Below are 20,456 nucleotides of genomic sequence, written 5' to 3'. Positions count from 1 at the left end.
ATCGCCACCACAGAGCTCTGAACAGACCCCACTCTTTTCTTCCTGGGGGAGCTGCATCATGAGAACAGAGCAAGAAAAGAGGGGCACAAAGCAGGTTGGGGTGTAGAAGAGAACCTTTCTTATATCCTCAAAGGATGCATCAACTCTGAAAGACTGCTGTGGGTTTTGTAAAGCAGAAAACTTAGAAGACTTAGAGTAACAGCCAGTTGAAAAACACAGGCTACAGCCTAGGTTGTTGATTGGAAGAGATTTTCCTGTGAACGCAGGTTTGCAGATGTTGAAGATGTGGGGAGCTTGGAGAGAGGATGGTGATGGAAGTTCTTACATTTGGGTATTTGGGAGCGGAGACTTTGATAGTTTATCTGAGAATCAGAGAATTGTAGAATTGCTCAGATTGGAAAAGACCTCAAAAATCATCAAGTACAATTACAACCTAACTATACTACTCTAACAATCCTCTACTAAATTGTGTCCCTGAGCACCACATCCAAACAGTTTTTAAACACAACCAGGGATGGTGACTCAGTCATCTCCTGTGGGGAGCCTATTCCAGTGCTTAACAACCTTTCTGTAAAGAAGTTTTCCCTGATATCCAAATTAAATCTTCGTTGGTGCAATTTGAGGCCATTTCCCCCCTTGTCCTGTCACCAGTGAGAAGAGACCAACCCCACTGCTGCTGCACCACCTTTTCAGGTATTGGAAGAGGGCAGTAAGGTCTCCCCTCAGCCTCCTCTTCCCCAGACTAAGCAGCCCTGGCTCCTTTAGTTGCTCCTTGTAGGGCGTATTCTCCAAGCCCTTCACAAGCCTTGTTGCCCTTCTTTGGACCTGCTCCAGCAACTCAGTGTCCTTTCTGTACTGAAGTGCCCAAAACTGAACACAGTAGTCAAGGTGAGGCCTCACCAGGGCCGAGTACAGGGGCAGGATTACTTCCCTAGTTCTTCTCACCACACCATTCCTGATACAAGCCAGGATGCTGTTGGCCTTCTTGGCCATCTGGGCACGCTGCAGGCTCATATTCAGCCGACTGTCCATCAGTACACGAAGTCCCTCTCCATCAGGCAGTTTTCCAGCTACTCCTCTTCGAGTCTGTAGGGTTGCCTGGGGTTGTTGTGACCAAAGTGCAGCACCCAACACTTGGTCCTATTGGAACTCATACTGTTAACCTTGGCCCATTAATCCAGTCTATCCAGGTCCTTCTGTAGTGCCTTTCTCCCTTCTGGCAGATCAACACTCCCTCCTAACTTGGTGCCGTCTGCAGACTTAGTGAGGGTGCACTCAATCCCCTCCAAGATCATTCATAAAGATGTTAAATAGAAGTAGCCCCAGTATCCAGCCCTGGGGGACCACTTGTGACCAGCTGCCAACTGGATTTAACTCCATTGACCACAACTCTTTGGGCATGACCATCCAGCCAATGTTTCACCCATCAGAGCATACACCCATCCAAATAATGGGCAGTCAGTTTCTCCACAAAGTTGTTGTGGGGGAAACTGTCAAAGGCTTAACTGATGTCCAGGTAGACCACATTGACAGCCTTACCTTTATCCACTAAGTGAGTCGCCTTGTCATAGAACAAAAGGGTCTTCCGTTGATAAACCCATGCTGACTGGGCCTGATGCCCTCATTGACCTTAAATTGATCCATGATGGCTCCCAAAGAAGAGTGAGAGGTAGATGAAGCACACAAAGGAGATAATCTTGCCTGAAATATTGAAGAACTATTAGCTTAAAAGAGGCTACACAAACTCAGCAGAGACCAAAGTTCAGTATTTGCTGGTTGCAAAGTTGTCAACTGGAACTGCTACTAGGCTGGTATGAGAAGCAAAGCAGGTTGCAAGAAGGACTTGAAAAGCAGTGTTATCGGCTGTAAGAGTTTCTTTATTCTGTGTTTTTGTTTAGAAGAGCATTGTGTTTTTCCTAGACAAACTGAAGAAATGTGCTCTATGGGCAGGCAGAAAAGCAAATATGATGTTTGTCAACTTTCTGTTGATATTAGATGTATATGATCTTTTTGTACTTTTGTTTAGTCTTGCAGTTTATAAGGTCGTCTCTAAAATAGATAAATAAACAGCAAAGAACAGTGCTATATACAGTAACATCAAAGGGATGAGTCAGTATATTGTATATAGGCTGAAAATGTAGATCAAATCCCTTGTGGTGAAAATGGACAAGAGAAAGGATAGTGAGAGGACAATAGACATCAGCTAGAAGGCTGAGTGTAGCAGGTGAAGAAAGACTTTTCTGTGTTTTAAGAAACTTTAAAATAATAATAATTTAAATAATAAATATTTAAATAAATAAATAAACACTTCAAAAATCTGTATTGAAACAAAGCCTTCCTGTCCTAGTTCCCTAGCAAATAGGGAAAAAAAAATCAACTCAATCTTGTAAAAACATGTGGAAGCTTTAACTAAATTGTGTTTGCTTTAAGAAAACAGTTTCATATCCTATAAATAATAATTCTCAACAGTTTTCTCTTGTTGTAGATGTTCTTAATTCAAGGGGATTCATTAGCAGTAAGGTTAAACGGGTTACCATTTGAATAAAGAGATCTAATGTCTAGCTGGACATTGCATTTATAAAGAGTACTTGCAATCAGGTCATTTTTTAGACTGTGTATGTTAAAGTGTGGTGTGAGAGATCACTGTTGGTTCCTGTTTCTCTATTGCTCTGTTTTGCTGCAGTAGGACATGAAATAGAAAATACAATAAAATAGAAGCCTTGAAACTGATGAATCTCCGCTCGTAAAAGTGCTTGATTTCTTTCTTTTGGGCTAGTCTTATCTATCTTTACATGTCTGAACTTTTTAACCCAGAAACAAAGATTGCCTCCTTCCATTCTTTTTTTTTTTTTTTAGTTCAAAATATATTGCATTACAGTGAGTAGCCATCATCCACAGGATAAGTTGTACTGGGAGCTCTCTTTACAAATGTGACAAAGGTTCATTCCTTCCCGGGAAACCTTAGTATCTCCTCTCCTTCAGACATTCATAAATGAAATCTGATCCTATGAGGTTCAGATATTAATTTCAAACATAGTCCAAGTTTCTTGAGAATCTGCTTTACCTTTGGAGACCAGAGTGACACACTTAATTAAAGATTTGTTGCTGTGAAGAAGAAAGGAGGGCGGGGGGGGGGGGAGGGGGGAGAGAAGAGTTATTTTTTGTAGCTACCTTGGTCTGAGTGAAATCTTAAAAGCAAGCTGTATATTGCATGATTCAAAATGCAGGTAGTTTTTGATGCACATGTAGGTGATGCCAGTGAAGGGCTGCATGCTGCCCTGGATATGTTATCATACTACTAGGGCCATGAAGCTGTCTTCTAATTTGAACCACAGTGCCTACTGTGAGAATATCTATCATGTGTTGAATGTAAAGATTACTGTGGATTAGTACCATGATATAAATTCTGGAGTAAATGCTCAGTTTTCAAAATCTCTTCTTATAAAGAATATTTGAAACTTGGAAGTCTCTGAGTACGTGGATTTCCAGGTTTGAAAAATCTCTAAAATAAAAGCCTGATGAATCTAATTTGCTGATATTCTGCAGTAAGACTGCTTCTGCATGAAAGTTCAGACACTTTTTATATGGTGACTTGCTGAGCCTGTGCAATTAAACTGTTGGCTGGTTTGAGTGGAAGCTGTGAAAATTAAAAGATAATTTCATCTGCCAGTCAATATAATTACTTTTGCAAGGAACATGCTACCGCTTTTTTGGTTGATTTGGTTTGGTTTTTGTTAGTATGTTGGACACTAGAAAAGGATGTTGGCTATATAAACTAGCATTCTAAACATTCTATGGCTTTCATCTTCACAAGTGTCTTCTCTGGTGACAAAATAGTGTGACATTTTACAGTAGGATGTAACTTTTCATATTACTTTTTTAATTGAACTTTCTTTGGTACCCACTGTAGCAAGTTCAGAAGTTGAGGTAACAAGGAAACTTTTGATGCTTAAAACATCAAAAGTAGTATCATGTATTTTCTTAAGAATACTTTTTTGCATCCAACTGAAACTACGGAGTGTAAGATGAAGTATAATTAAATGGCTATTAGTATTTTATAGCTTTACCTGATCACTCTGACTGCTGGAATACATGAAAAAGGTTGAGTAAGAGTTCTTCTTGCTCTTAACTTTTCTCCCGACATCAGATGAAAAACTGCCATTAGCTGATAAGTAAAAACCCTGTCTCTCCAGCCAGCATAGTGAGGCGGTTATTTGCCACAAATGGAATGTTTGGCCTTTCCATGAACCATGAAATACGGAAGGAATTACTGAGAACATTAGCAAGCTGATGAAGAGTGATTCTCTAGCACTCTGTCTTTCTCAAAGAGGGCTGATGGCAGGCTCTCTGTGATCATTCTTGCTGTTATAATCACAGTTTGTTCAAATTAGCTTTTCTTTCCCCTATAGTTTTCATCAGTCAGCCACAAAGCTGCTTCATCACGGAGAGCCCTCAGCAGACCATTGAATGTTTTGCAGTGTCCTGCTGAGGACTGAATCTGTGCTGCTTACTGATTTGATTTTCTTTTTGATCTCATTGATCTGAAAATTTTCTTTGAAAATCTGTACACTTTGTTATTTTTGTTCTAATTATTGCTGAAGAAGGGTCAGCTCTATGGGATTATGTTTTTCTGCTACGTGGTACTGCTTTTACTCACAGTCAGGTGAAGGTTATAAATCCTGTTCCTACAGTTGCAATTGTAATGCAATTATTTGATGGTGGATAGTTCTCTGGCAAAACATGCGTGCCAAACTGTTTATAGCTCTTAAGCAATGCACTTCAGTGGAAGGACTGGCAGGAACAAGGATTAAGTTATAGCAACATATAGAAAATTATCAACAACTTTAACCTCATGCTTTTCCAACATGTATTGCATTGCATACTTATGTGAATTAAACTTTGAGTCTTCAGTGATTTTGGTGCTGAGGGTAAGGCAGCCTGGACTGAAAGCACTTCTTAGTGGATCACCTCTGAGATACATTCTCAACAGATTGCTAGTAAAACCTGCAAGTCTTAATAAAGATCTTGTTCTTCACTTCTTCCTGCCTTCCCTTCGTTTAAAGAAGAATGAATTGAGTGCACCACCTCTGGCCTTGTCTTCTTGGAATTAGAGACTTTTCTTTCTTAGTGCTTAGTTACTGAGTTTTATCTATCCAAACGTAAAAAATTAAGAAGAATTTTTTTATTTTTGCAAGTGCATTATTTTTTCAATTCATTTTCTGTCTGTGACCATTCTTAGTTACAGAGTTAGATAAGTTAGTGCTTTTGGAACGCTTTTTTTACTTCATAACTTAAAGATGTATTGTTTCTGTTACTGGAATGCTGTTTGAGTTTAAGACTGAAACAAGGAATCCTTCACCTGCCTTTAGATCAGGGTAAGCAGCAGCAGCCTTCCACTTACTGGCCTTGGTGACCTTTTGTCAAAGTATTTAAAGGGTGAGGAGAAACTGTTTAGACAACTAGATGCATGTATGTGTTTGCTTTTGGTCATGGATTTAATCAGCAAGTTAATGCCCATCCAGCCATACAATGGAAGGTGTGCATAAGTCTTTCACTATTGCTAAGAATGAGTGTGTTGTATACATAAGCAGTGTACAGAGATCTGACTGCAGTCTGTGGCCCATAGCAGGTCCATCATCCTTGCTCTGATGGAAGATCTGGGCACTGCAGCTCCAATTAAGGTATTTTCATAAGTTATTTTGCATGAAGACTTTTTAGATTTCATCATGCTTCCTATCTGTTCTGAATGGTTGTTGTAGTGTTGAGAGAAAGGACTTGGGAGGTCTTGTGTTATCCCATCTATTCTTGTGTATTCTTTGTTTTCCTTCTAGTGGTGGTTATAATGTGGGTCCTCCATGGTCAAGCACGCTTTCCTATCTGTACTACATGCTTGACTGCTCTTTTGGTTACCTCTGATTGCTGGAACATCCTCTTCTGTTGATGATGCTTATGATAACAGCTCTCAACCTTACTCATTCAGCTGCTGTAAGACCTGCTCTGTTACACGTGTATAGAGAATGTTCTGTAAGGAAATGAGCACTGCTTAAGGCCTACAATATATAGTTCACCTTGATTTTGAATGTTTGATTGGTTACTGTAGAATCTTCCTAAATTCATGCCAAGTGAAGGCTGCATGCAGAATACCTTCCGTAGTACTCAGTAGCTACCCATATAAACAAAAGACACTTGAAGAAACAGAAGAGTTGCACTTAATCTGGTTACACTGAGCTTAAATCTAAATGTATGTCTCCCCATCTAGACAGACCTGTAGATGCATTCCTGACACAGAAAGACAGAATCTTTGCGTTTCAAATTATGTTCCTTTAAACAAGCTTCCCTCCTGGTGTAATGTGCTATTTTCACCAAAATTTGCTTTGTCTGTTCCCCTTGGTGCTTTGGGTACTGGAGAGACCAGTTTGAGACAGAAAACTCCTTTGTCTGGCTCTACCTGTGTTTTCATGCCCACAGGTAACCTAGAGCTGGCCCCTCACTTTAAGTCAGTCAGCATCTCCTATCTCAACCTGTGATTAGTTGATGACCCTTGCTAATCTGTCAGGGAAAGAAAAATCCTGTAAAACAGATGAACATTCTTCTAGGTAAACTACTTTAATCTGCTATACTGTTCACTCAAGCAAATGCCAAACCAAGCATGAAAGTGGAGGCCTGCTGCTGGAGGAGGGAGATAAAGGAGTGTGCAGTTTTGGTTCAGTCAAGCTTCTCCTATGGCTCATTAATCATGAAAAATGTTCCTCCTTTTCTGCCTCTCTTTGCTGCTGCCTTGTACATACTGGTGTTCCCCTGTCATAGCAGTGTGCTTGGTCAGGCAACAAAAGAGAAAACCTTATTTTGCAGCACTTCTAAGGCAGATAAGCAAAACAAAAAAGTAGGCTAGGAAAAGCAGGGTGAAGAGCAACTCTTGAAGAGGTGCTGAATCAACCCAGTACCATGGTCATGTTGCTCCATATTGGCATGGCTGCAAGGGCTGCCCCTCTACTTGGAGACATGGTTATCAGCAGCAAGAAGGGGTTCAGCCACATAACAGATTCCCCCACCCCTAGTCAGCCTTATTGGAGCCCAGGGAAGTGGCTATGCCGGTCGGCCAATTTTTGTTCTTAGCCCAAAGGAAAAAGCAAAACAGAGCGATATAAGGCAATGCTGGGGCATTCTTTTCAGTTGCAAACTATATCTGAGTCAGCTGCAGTCCACAATACAAATGCACTTTCTATGGCTGGGTTTCTTCCTCTCACTGAAAAACTGCAAGTAGTAGCAAACGTAGCTGATGTAATTGTCCCTTTCAGCTGCTTGTAGTTGCCTTGTTAGTGGCTCTTAACTCAGGCCAGATATTGATGTAATTAACCACTTCAGTGAGGCAATGGTTTAGAGGTAATTCATCTGCAGTATTTGTCTTCAAAGGACTATATAATATACACTTTAACAAGACGAATGCTCTTGATTTTATTTTTATTTCTTATTTTTTGTAATAACAACTTCGTGTATCTCGTAGAGTATTGGCTCTCTCACTGTGTACTGACTGTTCTTTTGGGACTGGATAAATGAGTTGCAAGACAGCAGTATAAATCGTTAATGTAATGATATTGTGCTTTTTCTCCACTGAATACTATTTTTTCTTTTGACTGTGCAGTTCACAGTTACTGTGTGCATTTACCATAAAAAAGAGTTTTTTTCAACAGTCTTGGGATTCCTTTTTATGAAGTCATGTTCTTCCTTAGGAGGATGATTTCATTCTGTTACATACTAAAATACAAACGTGCCGGTATTTTTATAGTGTTATACTGCAATCAAATTTTTATCTTGTGAAACTGTTATGTGTGTGAATTGATATCTTACAACAGTTTCACTGGTATATATTAGAGTTAAATGTAGGATAGATTTTCTGCTTTTAGTGGACTTTAAAGCAAACTTTTTTTCCATAAAACTTCAGGAAGCACCTAGCAAGGCTTTTCTTCAGCATGAAATCTCTTGAGAAAAATGAAAGTTCGGGCCCCAGTGAAAAATAAAGATTTCACGTGCAATATGTTCTCTCAAATACTAAGTTGACAAGATTATCTGCAAAGTTTATATTACAGTAGTATAAAAAGTAAAGTTTAATTGACTAATCTCTCACTTTGTGTGAAGAGACAGGGCAGTTGTCCTTAAACTATATTGGCAATTAAGTGAGTGATACGAGCTTTATCCACGTACTAGACCTGAGTACTCTTAATGTATTTAATGAGTTTAAAATGCCATGTCACTCTTCCTCAGTTATCTTTTTTTGAACTTACAATTATAGCTCAGCTATGACCTAACTCTATTATCCTAACCAACTATTAATATTGTTGTGCTGATTTATGGAAGGAAATATTGTATTATGGACTTACATGAACATGCTTATGCACAGTTTGGGTCCTTGTCTTTATGTAGAAACAACCTTTAGTTTTGAGGATGAAGTAGAAAATGGACAATTGTAATTTACAAACAGAAAAGTTTCAATTTCTCTCATCAGTAAGGACTCTTACTTATTGCATGCCTATAATAGTATGCTTGGTTGATAGGTTGAGTTGCAGATGTAACAAGCATATTGATCTCATCTAATGTATTCTTCTCTTTCTTTTCACTGGCCTCTTAATCTGTTACAAAAAAAAGTAAAGTGTGAGAAAATAGCAGATTATTTCTGTCCCAACTCCAGGTTATTCAATATTAAGACTGTGGTAGGGAGTTAATAAATTGAGGCAGTTCATGGTCAAGAGTGCTGTACTTCTATTATTGGATGTGGTATTCTAGAAGGTTGATAGGGAAAGTACAATATCATTCTTGATAAACATAATTTAGCTAACCATGTGTAGTCCTTCTGGTGGTGGTGACAAGCTTCTGTAGAATAACATCCAGGAATGTTGTCTCTGAGTTGACAGGGAAATGCTTTATATTAAAATGTATTGTACTAATTCAAATAGCATCATTTCTTTTCTGTGGTAAACTTTGCTTTCAAGGTATATGGAAAACTTCACATTTTAAGAAGAGATCAAATCTTTTGCAGAAAGAAAAGAAAGGACTTCTATAGCTGAACACTAACACTCAGCAACTTTGCTGTAGAAGACACCAGAAGGCTGTACTGCCATTCAGTGAGATCTGGACAGGTTCCAGAACAGACAGGGAGCTTCTAGAGAGAGTCCAGTGGAGGGCCACAAAGATGGTGATGTGCCTGAAGCATCTCCCTCATGAGAAAAAGCTGAGAGACATGGGGCTGTTCAGCCAGGAGAAGAGAAGACTGAGGGGGCATTTTTTCAAATGTTTTTCACTTCTAAATATTTAAAAGAATAGTATCAAGTAGATGGGGCCCACCTCTTTACAGTGGTGTCCAGAGACAGAAGAAGAGGCAGTGGGCAAACTGCAACACAAGAAGTTCCATATGAACAGGAGGAAAAACTTTACTTTGAGAGTGACTGAGTATTGGAACAGGCTGCCCGGAGAGGTTATGAAGTCTTCTCCTCTGGAGACACTGGAGAACCTGTCTGGATGCTTTCTTGTGTAACCTAGGGAGCCTACTTTATCAGGTAGAACTAGAGGATCTTTAGAGGTGCCTTCCAACTCCTACAGTTATGTGATTCTCTGGTAGTTCTGGCAGTATTCTTCATGAATTTAGTTAGAATTTCCTCGACGTGTCCATGAACTGGGATTTTTCCACTGCAGCCTATTAAGCTGGTTAATTATTCATACATATTAAGCCCCTCCAATAGCATTACCCCTTTTGATTGCTTTTGTTACCGGAGAAAGAACCTACAGTAATTGTAGTAATTGTGAGGAAGCTCTTGCTCTTGGGGGTAAGGAAGCTTTATTTCAGAAGTTGAGGAATTCACTTTATATGTTTGATCTTGCAGGAATTCTTCAGTGGGTGAAGCTGATAGATAACTTTGAGGCTGAGTATGAGTATGTCACCAACGAAGGAACAGTATTCACTTTCAAGACAAACCGTCATTCTCCAAATTACCGATTAATCAACATTGACTTCAGTGACCCAGAGGAATCCAAATGGAAAGTTCTCATCCCCGAGCATGAAAAAGATGTTTTAGGTAAGAATTTGTCATGTAAAAGTCTTTCTACTCTGTTTTTTTAAACTAATGCTGTCATTAGAAAGTTGGATGATCTTGTACAGACCTTACTGTTTTACTGTGTTTAAATTTTGTTTAGGATTTCATGTGTTTGCTTGCAATTAAGTTTTGCCTAATACTTGAGAGGTCCGGATTCCATTCTCCCCTCCCCCTTCCTCCTCTCTCCCTCCCCCTCTCTATCATCCTGTGTGGCCATAAAGGAGTCACTCAATCTGTCCTTGTTTTAATTCTGTTCTTGTAGGAAATAAGGGGAAGACATTTTCCTGCTTTGTGTTAATGTAGTAAATGCTTATTAGACAGTTGGAAATTACAGCAAGTGGGGCTTTGTAAGCAGAAAGAAGGAAAAGAACAAGCATAGTAGTAGTATAGCACACTATGAGCAGACTTGGTCAGAGATAGGAAGCAGTAGTAGAAAACCTCAACACAGTCAAAGTGCATGGAATTCTTGGAGTATAAAAGTGACTTAAAACATAAATGTTTGTTTTTTTCAAGGTATATTGTGATAAATTTTCTGAATTAAGGTTCAGCATTGGGAAGGTTTTTTTATCCCATTTTGGGGAAAATGATACTAAAACACTGTGCTAAAATTAGTTTCAGATAATAAAGAGAAACTTCTCTTGAGCTATTTTTTTTGACATATGCTTTGTGTACATTCATGTAGTCTAATCTGCAGACTGTGCAGATTAGACGACAGGATTTATCCGACTACCATAATTACAGCTATACAAAAAGATTCAACTTCTTTTTTTTAATCTTTCTGTATGTAAATTTACTAATTTGCTGTCTGCTACTTTTCCAGTGAGGAACTGTTTCTTAGAATGAGTAAAATTCTCTGTATATGTGATGGACATACGTGTATGCTACCGTATATACTTCTGTCTCTTACTAAGACAAATCTAATTGGCTGCTATTCTGATTAAGATCTCACCTTCCAAGACCTATAAGAGACCTCACTTTCTGCACTGTATCTTGCCTGATTTCTGCTGTAGCCTAGAAGGCTACACCCTCTATATGGCATAAATGGAGAATAATGAAGTGTTTATGGCATATTATTTGATATATTCTTCAGTTGACCAGAAGCTCTCTGGGCAGTCTTTGTCCCATCCATCCAATGTAACAGTGTGAGGAAAAATGAGGCATCTATGGAGCATGTCCAGGACTGCAGTGATATTGCCAAACAACTGGAGTCTGAGTTTTGCAAGATTTTGGGTAAACACAGAAGTAGTGAGCAGGGCTTAGCGAGACACAAAACTTTTTCTCAAGATCATGAACTCTTTAAATCATGAACAGTCTAGATTTTAAATGAAGTACATTTCCAGTTCTAGACAGTGAATAAATGTTGCACGCAAGTTAAAAAACTGCTTCCAAGTTTGATTTTTTGATTGCAAGCAAATTTGCTGACTGTCCATGAAGTCATATGTAGATTACGAGGGGCAGTATTTTATAGAAAGGGATCAAGCTGAAGAATTGACTTACAGAAAACAAGTGTTGAAATAGAATGGGATAGAGGCATGTGATTGGCATAAAATACATTTAACAGACGTGGGTTTACCTGCACTGTGATCTGGGCAGCCTAGAGGCATTGTGCAATGTCTGTGTAGGCACTAGATAGATATTCCTTCCTAGCAAACATAAAGCCACATCTGTTCTTCACTGCACCATGTCACATAGCTCAGTTCCATTTTGTTTTCATTCTAAAGGAAAGTCATACTGAGTTCATGTTTGTGCGTGTATTAAAAAACAGTATAATGCATGCAGCATTCCTCTAATGGATGATGTGCGACAGTCTTGACTATATAAACATAACAAATGCTGCAGTTAGAGAATCAAAAGCCCAGATAAATGAGTTTGCTGGGGGCATTGGCCTTCAGACTATAAACACAGTGGGCATTCAGCTCTTACACGCTTGAAGGCAAACATAATCTGTCATATGAAACTATCACAGTCATTTTCAAGACTTTGTTGTATATTATCAGGCTTCTGCTGGATTCGAATGTGGAGCAAGAAAAGGCAGTCATATGCTTGTTTTTTGCCAGCTTTTTGGGGTGGTGCATGATGGTATTGCGTTAAACGAGCAAATGAAAGCATCCCCACAAGAAGGTCAGTTATAAATGTATCTTAGAGTTAGCGCTACAGTAAAATAAACTTGAATTGCTCAGTTGCTTTTCTGTGGTAGACAGTTGCAAGTTAGCGTTACGTGCTCAGCACCCACATAAGGGAGTTTTACCATTTTTAGGAGGTTGTAGCCCTGAATAAATTAACGCACTTGAAGATAGCAGGCAAACCAGTCATTGTCATTTCGTTTTAATCATTCCAAGATTTGGTTTGGAAATACATAATTATAGCAGAAGGCAGTTAATAATTCATTGCCTCGTGTAAGCCTTGCAGTCTAGGGAATTTGATTTTGTGTGATCTAGAGATGACGATGTAATGAAATGCCTTCAGCAAAAGCTAGGACAGCAGTGATTCACAGTGTAAATGAGTGTTGCTACTTGTCCACTTCAAGATATGTGAGCGAGACGGCTTACTCAAATACAATCAGTTGTGTTAGAATTTCCTTATAAATACTATAGGCAGTGGTCCTCCTGGCCACAAATGTTTCCTTGTAATTTTACTGGATGTATAAGTACTCGAATCAAAACTCTGACACAATCTGATTTTATTTCTGTGTGTTACTTGAATTCTGTTTCAGAAAACCTTTGCCATATGCATATAGATCGTATTTATGATTAATAAATTAAGTATTAATAACAATAAAATTCTGCCACTGTCCATTGGTGGTAAAAAGAGAAATTCCACAAAGTGTCATAATGCATTCTTAAGGAACATGCTAATATGATTTAACGAGGAAACAAATATTCTTGCCTACAAGACAATATGGATGCCAATTTTACCAGATATACTTTGTTTTAATTGACTTTGACATTTTTTTATTTTCAGAACTGTTTAGAAATAAGCTAATTTGGGAAATACAGGGAAAAAGCAGTTATTGTCCCACATTGAAGCTGATCACACACCTCATTTTACAACAGGGACGTCATGGTGACTTGAAATTAATTTGGATCTCTTCTCTCTGAGTTGAGGGGAAGAAATAAATAATGGCTATTTGAAAATGAAATTTCAAATGAAATGGAATGAAGAACTTGAGTACATCTTGGTGTGCAATGAAGCTCATTTCCCTCCCACTTTTGTGCTTGTTTATGAAGTGTTACTCTTGATTTTCAGGGAATCTGAAATTTAACCCTAGGGGAGATTCATGTCTAACATTGAACTTGTGGTTTAAATGACTGCATAGCTGCGAAGGGTTGTGCTGATTTCATTCAAAAGCAGCTGTGTAACCGTGACCACTGTGGTCATTAGAAACACTTGGATGGCGGTTTGTGTTGTTATAGATCTCAAAAAGTTATTAAACTATCTCATTGCCCTAAAAGTGCTCAGTACCTGTGGGTGGAGCAGGGCGACTTAAAAGTGGCAGTTGCATCCTGCCATGTAGTTGGGACTGTGAGAAGAAAAATAGATCACCTGAGTAAGGAGGGCTAAGAAGTAAGAAGTATTCCTGAACGTCATAGATTAGGTAAGTGATTTTAAACCATAGAACCATATCCTTGAATGACAGAACTTAAAGGTCATCTAGTTCCAATCTTCATGCCTCAAATCTCAACCATTTAATAAGCGGGGGCAAAGCTAGCAACGTTTCTGTACCTTGCAAACATCTGCACACCTAAATTCAGAGCATGTAAAATGCTTGCCTTCCTTCTGCTAGCTTGTGCTAGAGAAAGGCAGTAATTTCTCTAATACCTCTAACCTTCTAAATCAGAAATCCTTAAGAATCTGCAGTGATAATGAACAAACATCCAGAATTATCAAGTGTCTTTGGAGATGGTTATCTTTTGGTAGCATAGTTGAAACCAGGAGAGAAAGTCTGAACTGAGATCACAAAATTATTAATCCTGAATGGCAGGGAATCTGTATGGGTGTGAACAGTCCTTCATGTTTATCTCAGCTGGCAGAAAAATTGTGCATTCCTTTACTGTGTGTTGTCTTTCAAAATACCCCTCCTCCACACTGGAGAGTTTTGCGTTCAAAGTAAAGCAAATGAAGGCTTGCATGGATGCTCTGAGGAGCAGCTGTTCTGTCTGTTACCCCAAGGAGGTACTCTGGGGGGCTGGCTGGCACACCGTCATGACAGAGAGGAAGAACTTGGCTGCAGTGCAAAGGACCAGACTGATAAGTTCCTACTGTGAGATGTGGTGTGGCTTAGCTGCCATGTTTCTTAGCGACTAAGAGCTAAGATCTGGCCAAGCTGGATGCATCCCTCGATCAGGGATGTAGAGGATGTGGTCTAGATGCATGTCCCTGATTTAAGTCTTATTCTGCTTCCCAGGGTAGGGCTTTGGTGTATCTGTTTAACTCAGTTTACCATGGAGAAGCTGTATCAATCACAGATGACTAAAGCCTACTGATTATTTCAGAAAGCATTGTTCCAGATGTTTGCAGCTTCAGAAGAGCTTTGTCCACCCCCCTGCTCTCTCATTTATGTGTTTCATACTGAGAGAATGTGGAGTATAAAATCCTTGTTGTGCTGAAGTTGGCTGGAGCTTTGCCCTTAACTTAATCATGGCAGTCTGTCACTGACGGTGTCTCAGAGGAAAGACAGATGCTGTGAGGACTTAGTTGCCCTCACATGTTTTAAAATGATTCATGGTTTATTCTGCAAGTTGCTAGTGCTTTCATTTCAAGTCTATCTTCAGCTATCTTTTAGTGGTAGTTATGGGTCCTTTTGCTTGGTACCAGCATGCATATATATTAATCTGCTGAGACACTGAACATTGATTGCCATCATATTGATGATGATCATTTGGATGACCAAAGAATCCAAAAATGACCCAAATCTATTTCCTAGCTAAAGTTTTCACAGCCCATTGACACATTCTTATTTGTTGAGTGGATGTATGAGCATATTGTATAGAAAATAACTTGTCAGTTTCTTTTTATGACTACGTAGTCATCAAGATGGATATTTTCATTTTCAGAGAGAAATGGAAAGTACCAAGGATGTTCCTTCCTGCCTGCTTTTAGCACTGACCAGTGTTTCCATCCATCTCTGATGCCTAAGCCAAAGGATCAGGTTGGAAAAGGCAACCTCCTACTAGTTTATTGTTCAGTATGTGAATCTGTAGCGAAACTGAACAGGGCAGTCAAAATAGTTAGGTGATCTACATCCTACAGTTGTTTATTGCTGCCTGTGTTCTGTAAAAATGCAGCAGTGGTGTCAGCCCGAACTTTTAGACGTGTGATGCTTGTACACACGGTCTTAAAACCTTCAAGGAAGTGCAGAAGCATGTAGAGTACATTCCGCAAAGCATGTACAAAACCAGAGCCTGACTGCTGTCACAATAAACTCAACAGTACCTGCAGTTCTCACTGGTGAGCAGGGGAGTAACTGGCTGAGCTTGCAGTCAAAAATAGCTCTTTTTAATAATTTAGCATTGTTTGCTTGCTGTATATATAAATGTTGGGTCTTAGTCTTTCTTTTCTTCTGCTCTTTCAAGCTTGCTTCAATTATTTTGTTCTGTTTTGATTTGCACATATTTATGTAGGTTCCATTACTGTAAGTTTTGGAGGCAGTTATCAAAGCACCAAAACAATTATTACAAGGATATGCTGCTCATAGACAATTTTAAATCTCATTAGATAATTTTAAAATCTCATAGACAATTTTAAAATTTCCCATTGTCTTCTCATCTAATATCTTCAGTTTGCTGAAAGTATCTTATTTGTAAACGAACCAGTTGATGATAAGGTTAAAAGTCCTGCTTCCTAGGCAAGTTCTTTAGTAGCAGGAAGCCAGAAGCCTTATGCCTCCTGGGCAAATTAGTCTCCTTTTTTTTTTTTTTCTTTCCTTTTTTTAATAGAAAAGAGGTATATCTAATGTAGTTTGACTTTTAATGAAAGCATCCACTAAATTGCAGTGCTTTGCTAAATGATTAGTGAGAAATTAAGGTTGATCACAATTTAATTTTTAAAATAAAGAATTCCTGAAGAGTACCCTTGCTGAAGCAAGGTTCAGCCTGGAGAAAAGAAGGCTGCGGGGTGACCTCATTGCAGCCTTTCAATACCTAAAGGGAGCCTACAAACAGGAGGGGAATCAACTCTTTGAAAGGGTTGATAACTGCAGGACAAGGGGAAATGGTTTTAAGTTGAGGGAGGGGAGATTTAGGTCGGACATCTGGGAAATCCTTTACCCAGAGAGTGGAGAGGTGCTGGAACAGGCTGCCCAGAGAGGCTGTGGATGCCCTGTCCTTGGAGGTGTTCAAGGCCAGGTTGGATGGGGCCCTGGGCAGCCTGGTTTAGCATTAAACGTGGAGGTTGGTGGCCCTGCATCTGGCAGGGGTGTTGGAGATTCATGATCCTTGAGGTCCCTTCCAACCCTGGCCATTCTGTGATTCTGTGAAGCAGAGCTACGTGTATAATATGTTTGAAGTTGATCTGAGAGTATCTCAGTCCATTTTGTGAAACTTTGCCAGGGAATTTCAAGACTAAACAAACACATATTTGTTACAGATATTACTGAGAAGACGGAGTTCACAGGAGCTCATTGTTACAGCAGGATGTTACTAGAGGGATTTAATTCAGATTTTTTTTATTAGAGATCTGGTTATAGATGTAAATGTTGGCAGATTCGTGCAATGACAATGTAATAAGTGCTTCAAATGACTGCATATTTTCCTTGTATGCGACCAGGAATGATTCTGTGTTTCAAAATATGTATTTATGTATAATGAAGTCATGAAGCATGTTTTGTTCTCCAGTCTTGCTTAAACTCCAGAAGTAAAATTAGATGACCATTAAATGTGTAGACAGTGTTATATTGTATGCTGTTATACCAGACCATGGCTTTGTGGCTGAACTTTTGGTTTATGTTGTATTCTGGGACTTCTGTTCAAAAATTCCCAGATTTAGGCTAGAAGTTTGTGAGGGAGTTGAAAAGTCTGGAGGAAAAGGACAAAAAGAAAAATAAGAAAAAGTGATTTCAGGGGTGATGTTTGGGAAGAGGATGGAGTAGTAAAGCTTTAATGTCTTGTTTATATAACAAATTTATATGGTTCTTTCTGATCAAGCTGAAAGAAGGATAGGCTGTAGTCTTGCTAGGTTCAATCTCTTGGGGATCATGACAGACCTAAACTCCATACGAAAGCAGAAGCTGTTAAAGAAGCTAAGCTGTGCAAATTAGTGAGTTCAGAAGGAGCTTGTTACCCTTAGTAGAAGGAGCACATGATATGTCTCTGAACTTCTGGCTGCTGAATGCTCAATTATGTTTTTATAAGACAGTGTTCAGTACAACTCTATGAATTCAAGTCATTTGTATTTACAGGGCTTTGAGGAAAGAGAATGAGCTGTTAAAATGTGAATAATATACTATAGAATAAGATGGAAATTATGCCAATGTTTTCTTGCTTCTGTTTTGTCTTTTGCTCCTGTGTTGGCATTTTAAATTCCCCACTTGCTGCTTTGACACTGGCAGCATGCCCCAGTCATTCCAACCTGATTTTTCTTGCTCACTTGAGTCCATCTTTTTGATTTTGCTCCAGTAGATAAGATAAGGCATTGTGTAATGTTGGCACCCTCTCCATGATTTTCATTTCCAGTCTGACTTATCAGGGGAAAAGTGGCATATGCGTGGTTGGAAGAGGACAAGAACCACAACCTCACCAATGCTACAAAGAAAACTAATTAATCATGTCCATAATTCCTGTATGCCTGTTTGAGTATTCACAGTGTTCAGAACAGCTCTTTTCTTATGCTGAATAGAACTTGCTTAGAAGAATAGTCTCCTGAATAATGAGACAATAAAAACAGGATGGATGCTACCTGGGTTCTATACATACTGTGCAACTCAGAATAATACATCTCTTCGTTATTATTAGTTTAGCTTAAGTCCAAATAATAACGATTTTATTTTTGCCAGTAATACTTGTGGGAAATGCATGAAAGTTAAAACAAGGTCTCAGTGGAATTTTTTTGAAATCTCTGGTATTTCAGAATAATGTTCATCTGTAAGTGCCCAAAATGAGGAATAATCTTAGTTAAACGATTCATTCTACCCGTGTCTGCATAAATTAGCTTAAAGCAACGTGGTCAGTGCATGTTCAAAGAATGTAATCTTGTATGTTTGGGTTCACTTTTTTGTTTCAGAAGTCAAGTGACTTACAAAACTGTAAGAGTATGGTGTATGTATTTAGGTATGCGAAAGAACTTCATTCAATTTATATATTATGTTTGTTTTTTTCTTTTCCATGCTCTTCAGAATGGGTTGCTTGTGTGAGGTCCAACTTCCTCGTTTTATGCTATCTGCATGATGTGAAGAATATCCTGCAACTTCATGATCTAGCTACTGGTACACATCTCAAGACTTTCCCATTAGAGGTTGGGAGTATTGTGGGATATAGTGGACAGAAGAAGGATAGTGAAATATTCTATCAATTTACTTCATTTTTATCTCCAGGTAAGATGTGGGTTTTTTTTTTCCCACTACATATTGTGCTTTTTCCTGGGGACTTGAATTCTCTTGTTCAGTAGCTACTAAATACATCTACAATGTGTTAACTGTGTTCCCTTCCCTGGGGAAGGGGGCTGCATGCTGCAGAATCTACCAGTTGGGAAGTCCATGTTGCTTAAGTAATGAGCATGTTTGAGACATCTGTGTTTGGAAAGTACAAAGGAGTGGCTTGTACCAGAGATGACTATGGTTTGGGATATTAAGTGCCAAACCATTACCAAAATGCCATCTATGACTGCTTCTTTCATCACGTGGTTTCCTAATATGCACTTACTCTGCCTGCTCTGAGCAGCTATATATATGTATAACAGCTGCTCTGCCTGTGACCACCTTGCATGGTTTCCTTTGTGCTTTCACGTTACTTTAATGCTGCTGTAATGCTTCTTTGTATTTTCACCTGCATTAGGCTTGCTAGTCACTATATGGCAAGTACAATTAAATAAAATACTTCCCAGAAGGTTAGAGTATTCCTCCTTTTATTCCTCCCATTAATTCATCATTATGAAAATAAGTTTTATCAGTTTTTAAGTATTGGTTTTCATTTGTATTCTGTCGCCAATCTTTATCTTTGATTTTCCATAGTCTATAAAAATGATTTAATGAGGCAATTAACTTGTGTCAGATGTGTCCTCCTTATTTCATTTTTCAGTATAATTTTTATAGCCATAACTTCTGTAGTAATTTCAGGAAACCAAAAGCAATTACCTAAAAGATACACAATATAGCAGTATTTCAATCAAGTATTGTCCACTCTGGTTAATTTTATTGCAGAGAAAATTTCTGTGGAAAGCTTATTGCCTTAAACTTTTAGTGTTCTTTACTTTAATACATGTTTAAATAGAAGTTTTATACTGCTCAAAGTCAGAGATTTTTCTCATGCAAAATCACTTGGAAAAAACACAGATGTGTCTCAAGCAAGTGAGGCTGCCTTCAAACCTTCAGGATCAGGATGTAAAATAAATGGTAGGAGACCAAATTCTGTTCAGTCACATAGGTACTCTCTGCTACTCTGTCACAGTCTCGAGTTGATGCCTAGCTCTTTCTCTTATCCAGGGTTCTGTTTGAATTATAATGTCAAAATATTTTAATGTAAGGAGAAAAATGACTCGAATAAAATTCTTAGTATAGTTATTCTTGGTCTGGTAGCTCTGGGGGAGATGTTTTAAAGTGAACTTTATACTTCCTCCAATTTTGTCAGTCTCAATAAATGCTATGTTACTTCATGAAAACAAATGATTTTCTTTTTTTCCAGTTTGTTTAATCCACTTTCGATACTAACTTTGGGCAGCAAGAATTATTGTCTTTACAGAAAACCTTTGCACCCCTCTTAGATTAAATGTATCGTATTTTTTAAGAAGTGTTAACTGAAGGAGTTATCAGGAGCTTTTTTTCCCACCCTGCTGAATTATCATTCATTACTCCATCACAATGCCTATCATCCTTTTAACAGTGCCCCTTACTTGAAGCTGACAAAGTTGCACTCTGTTGTAGGTATTATATATCACTGTGATCTGACTAAAGAGGAACTGGAGCCAAGAGTTTTTCGGGAGGTGACTGTGAAAGGATTTGATCCTTCGGTTTACCAGACAATTCAGGTAATAAATGCTATTCCTTCCATCTTAGATGAATGTTTAACGAAATTGTGCTTGGCTGAAGGTGAGTGATTTCTTTAGCTTAAGAGCCCTACAGGGTTCTGTATAGATACCTGCTGCGAGCTCATAATAAATACTATGGCTAAAAATATTATGTGAAATACACATTTTAAGTAACAAGTGATCTTGCCACTAAAC

General features: G+C 38.6%; 1 protein-coding gene across 1 annotated transcript in view; it reads left to right on the top strand.

Moving 5' to 3' along the window:
- Positions 1 to 20,456, top strand: part of LOC122184694 (prolyl endopeptidase) — a 93,792-nt gene that overhangs the window by 38,856 nt on the left and 34,480 nt on the right. The window contains exons 8-10 of the mRNA XM_042879838.1: positions 9,876 to 10,067; positions 18,415 to 18,612; positions 20,158 to 20,261. Coding sequence (XP_042735772.1) covers positions 9,876 to 10,067; positions 18,415 to 18,612; positions 20,158 to 20,261 — 494 coding nt within the window. The remainder of the gene's footprint in view (positions 1 to 9,875; positions 10,068 to 18,414; positions 18,613 to 20,157; positions 20,262 to 20,456) is intronic.

This window comes from Lagopus leucura, unplaced genomic scaffold (assembly GCF_019238085.1).
Source record: "Lagopus leucura isolate 7727_CA_CO unplaced genomic scaffold, USGS_WTPT01 Super-Scaffold_73, whole genome shotgun sequence".
Taxonomy (NCBI): Eukaryota; Metazoa; Chordata; class Aves; order Galliformes; family Phasianidae; genus Lagopus; species Lagopus leucura.
This window is presented reverse-complemented; position numbering and strand designations above follow the sequence as displayed.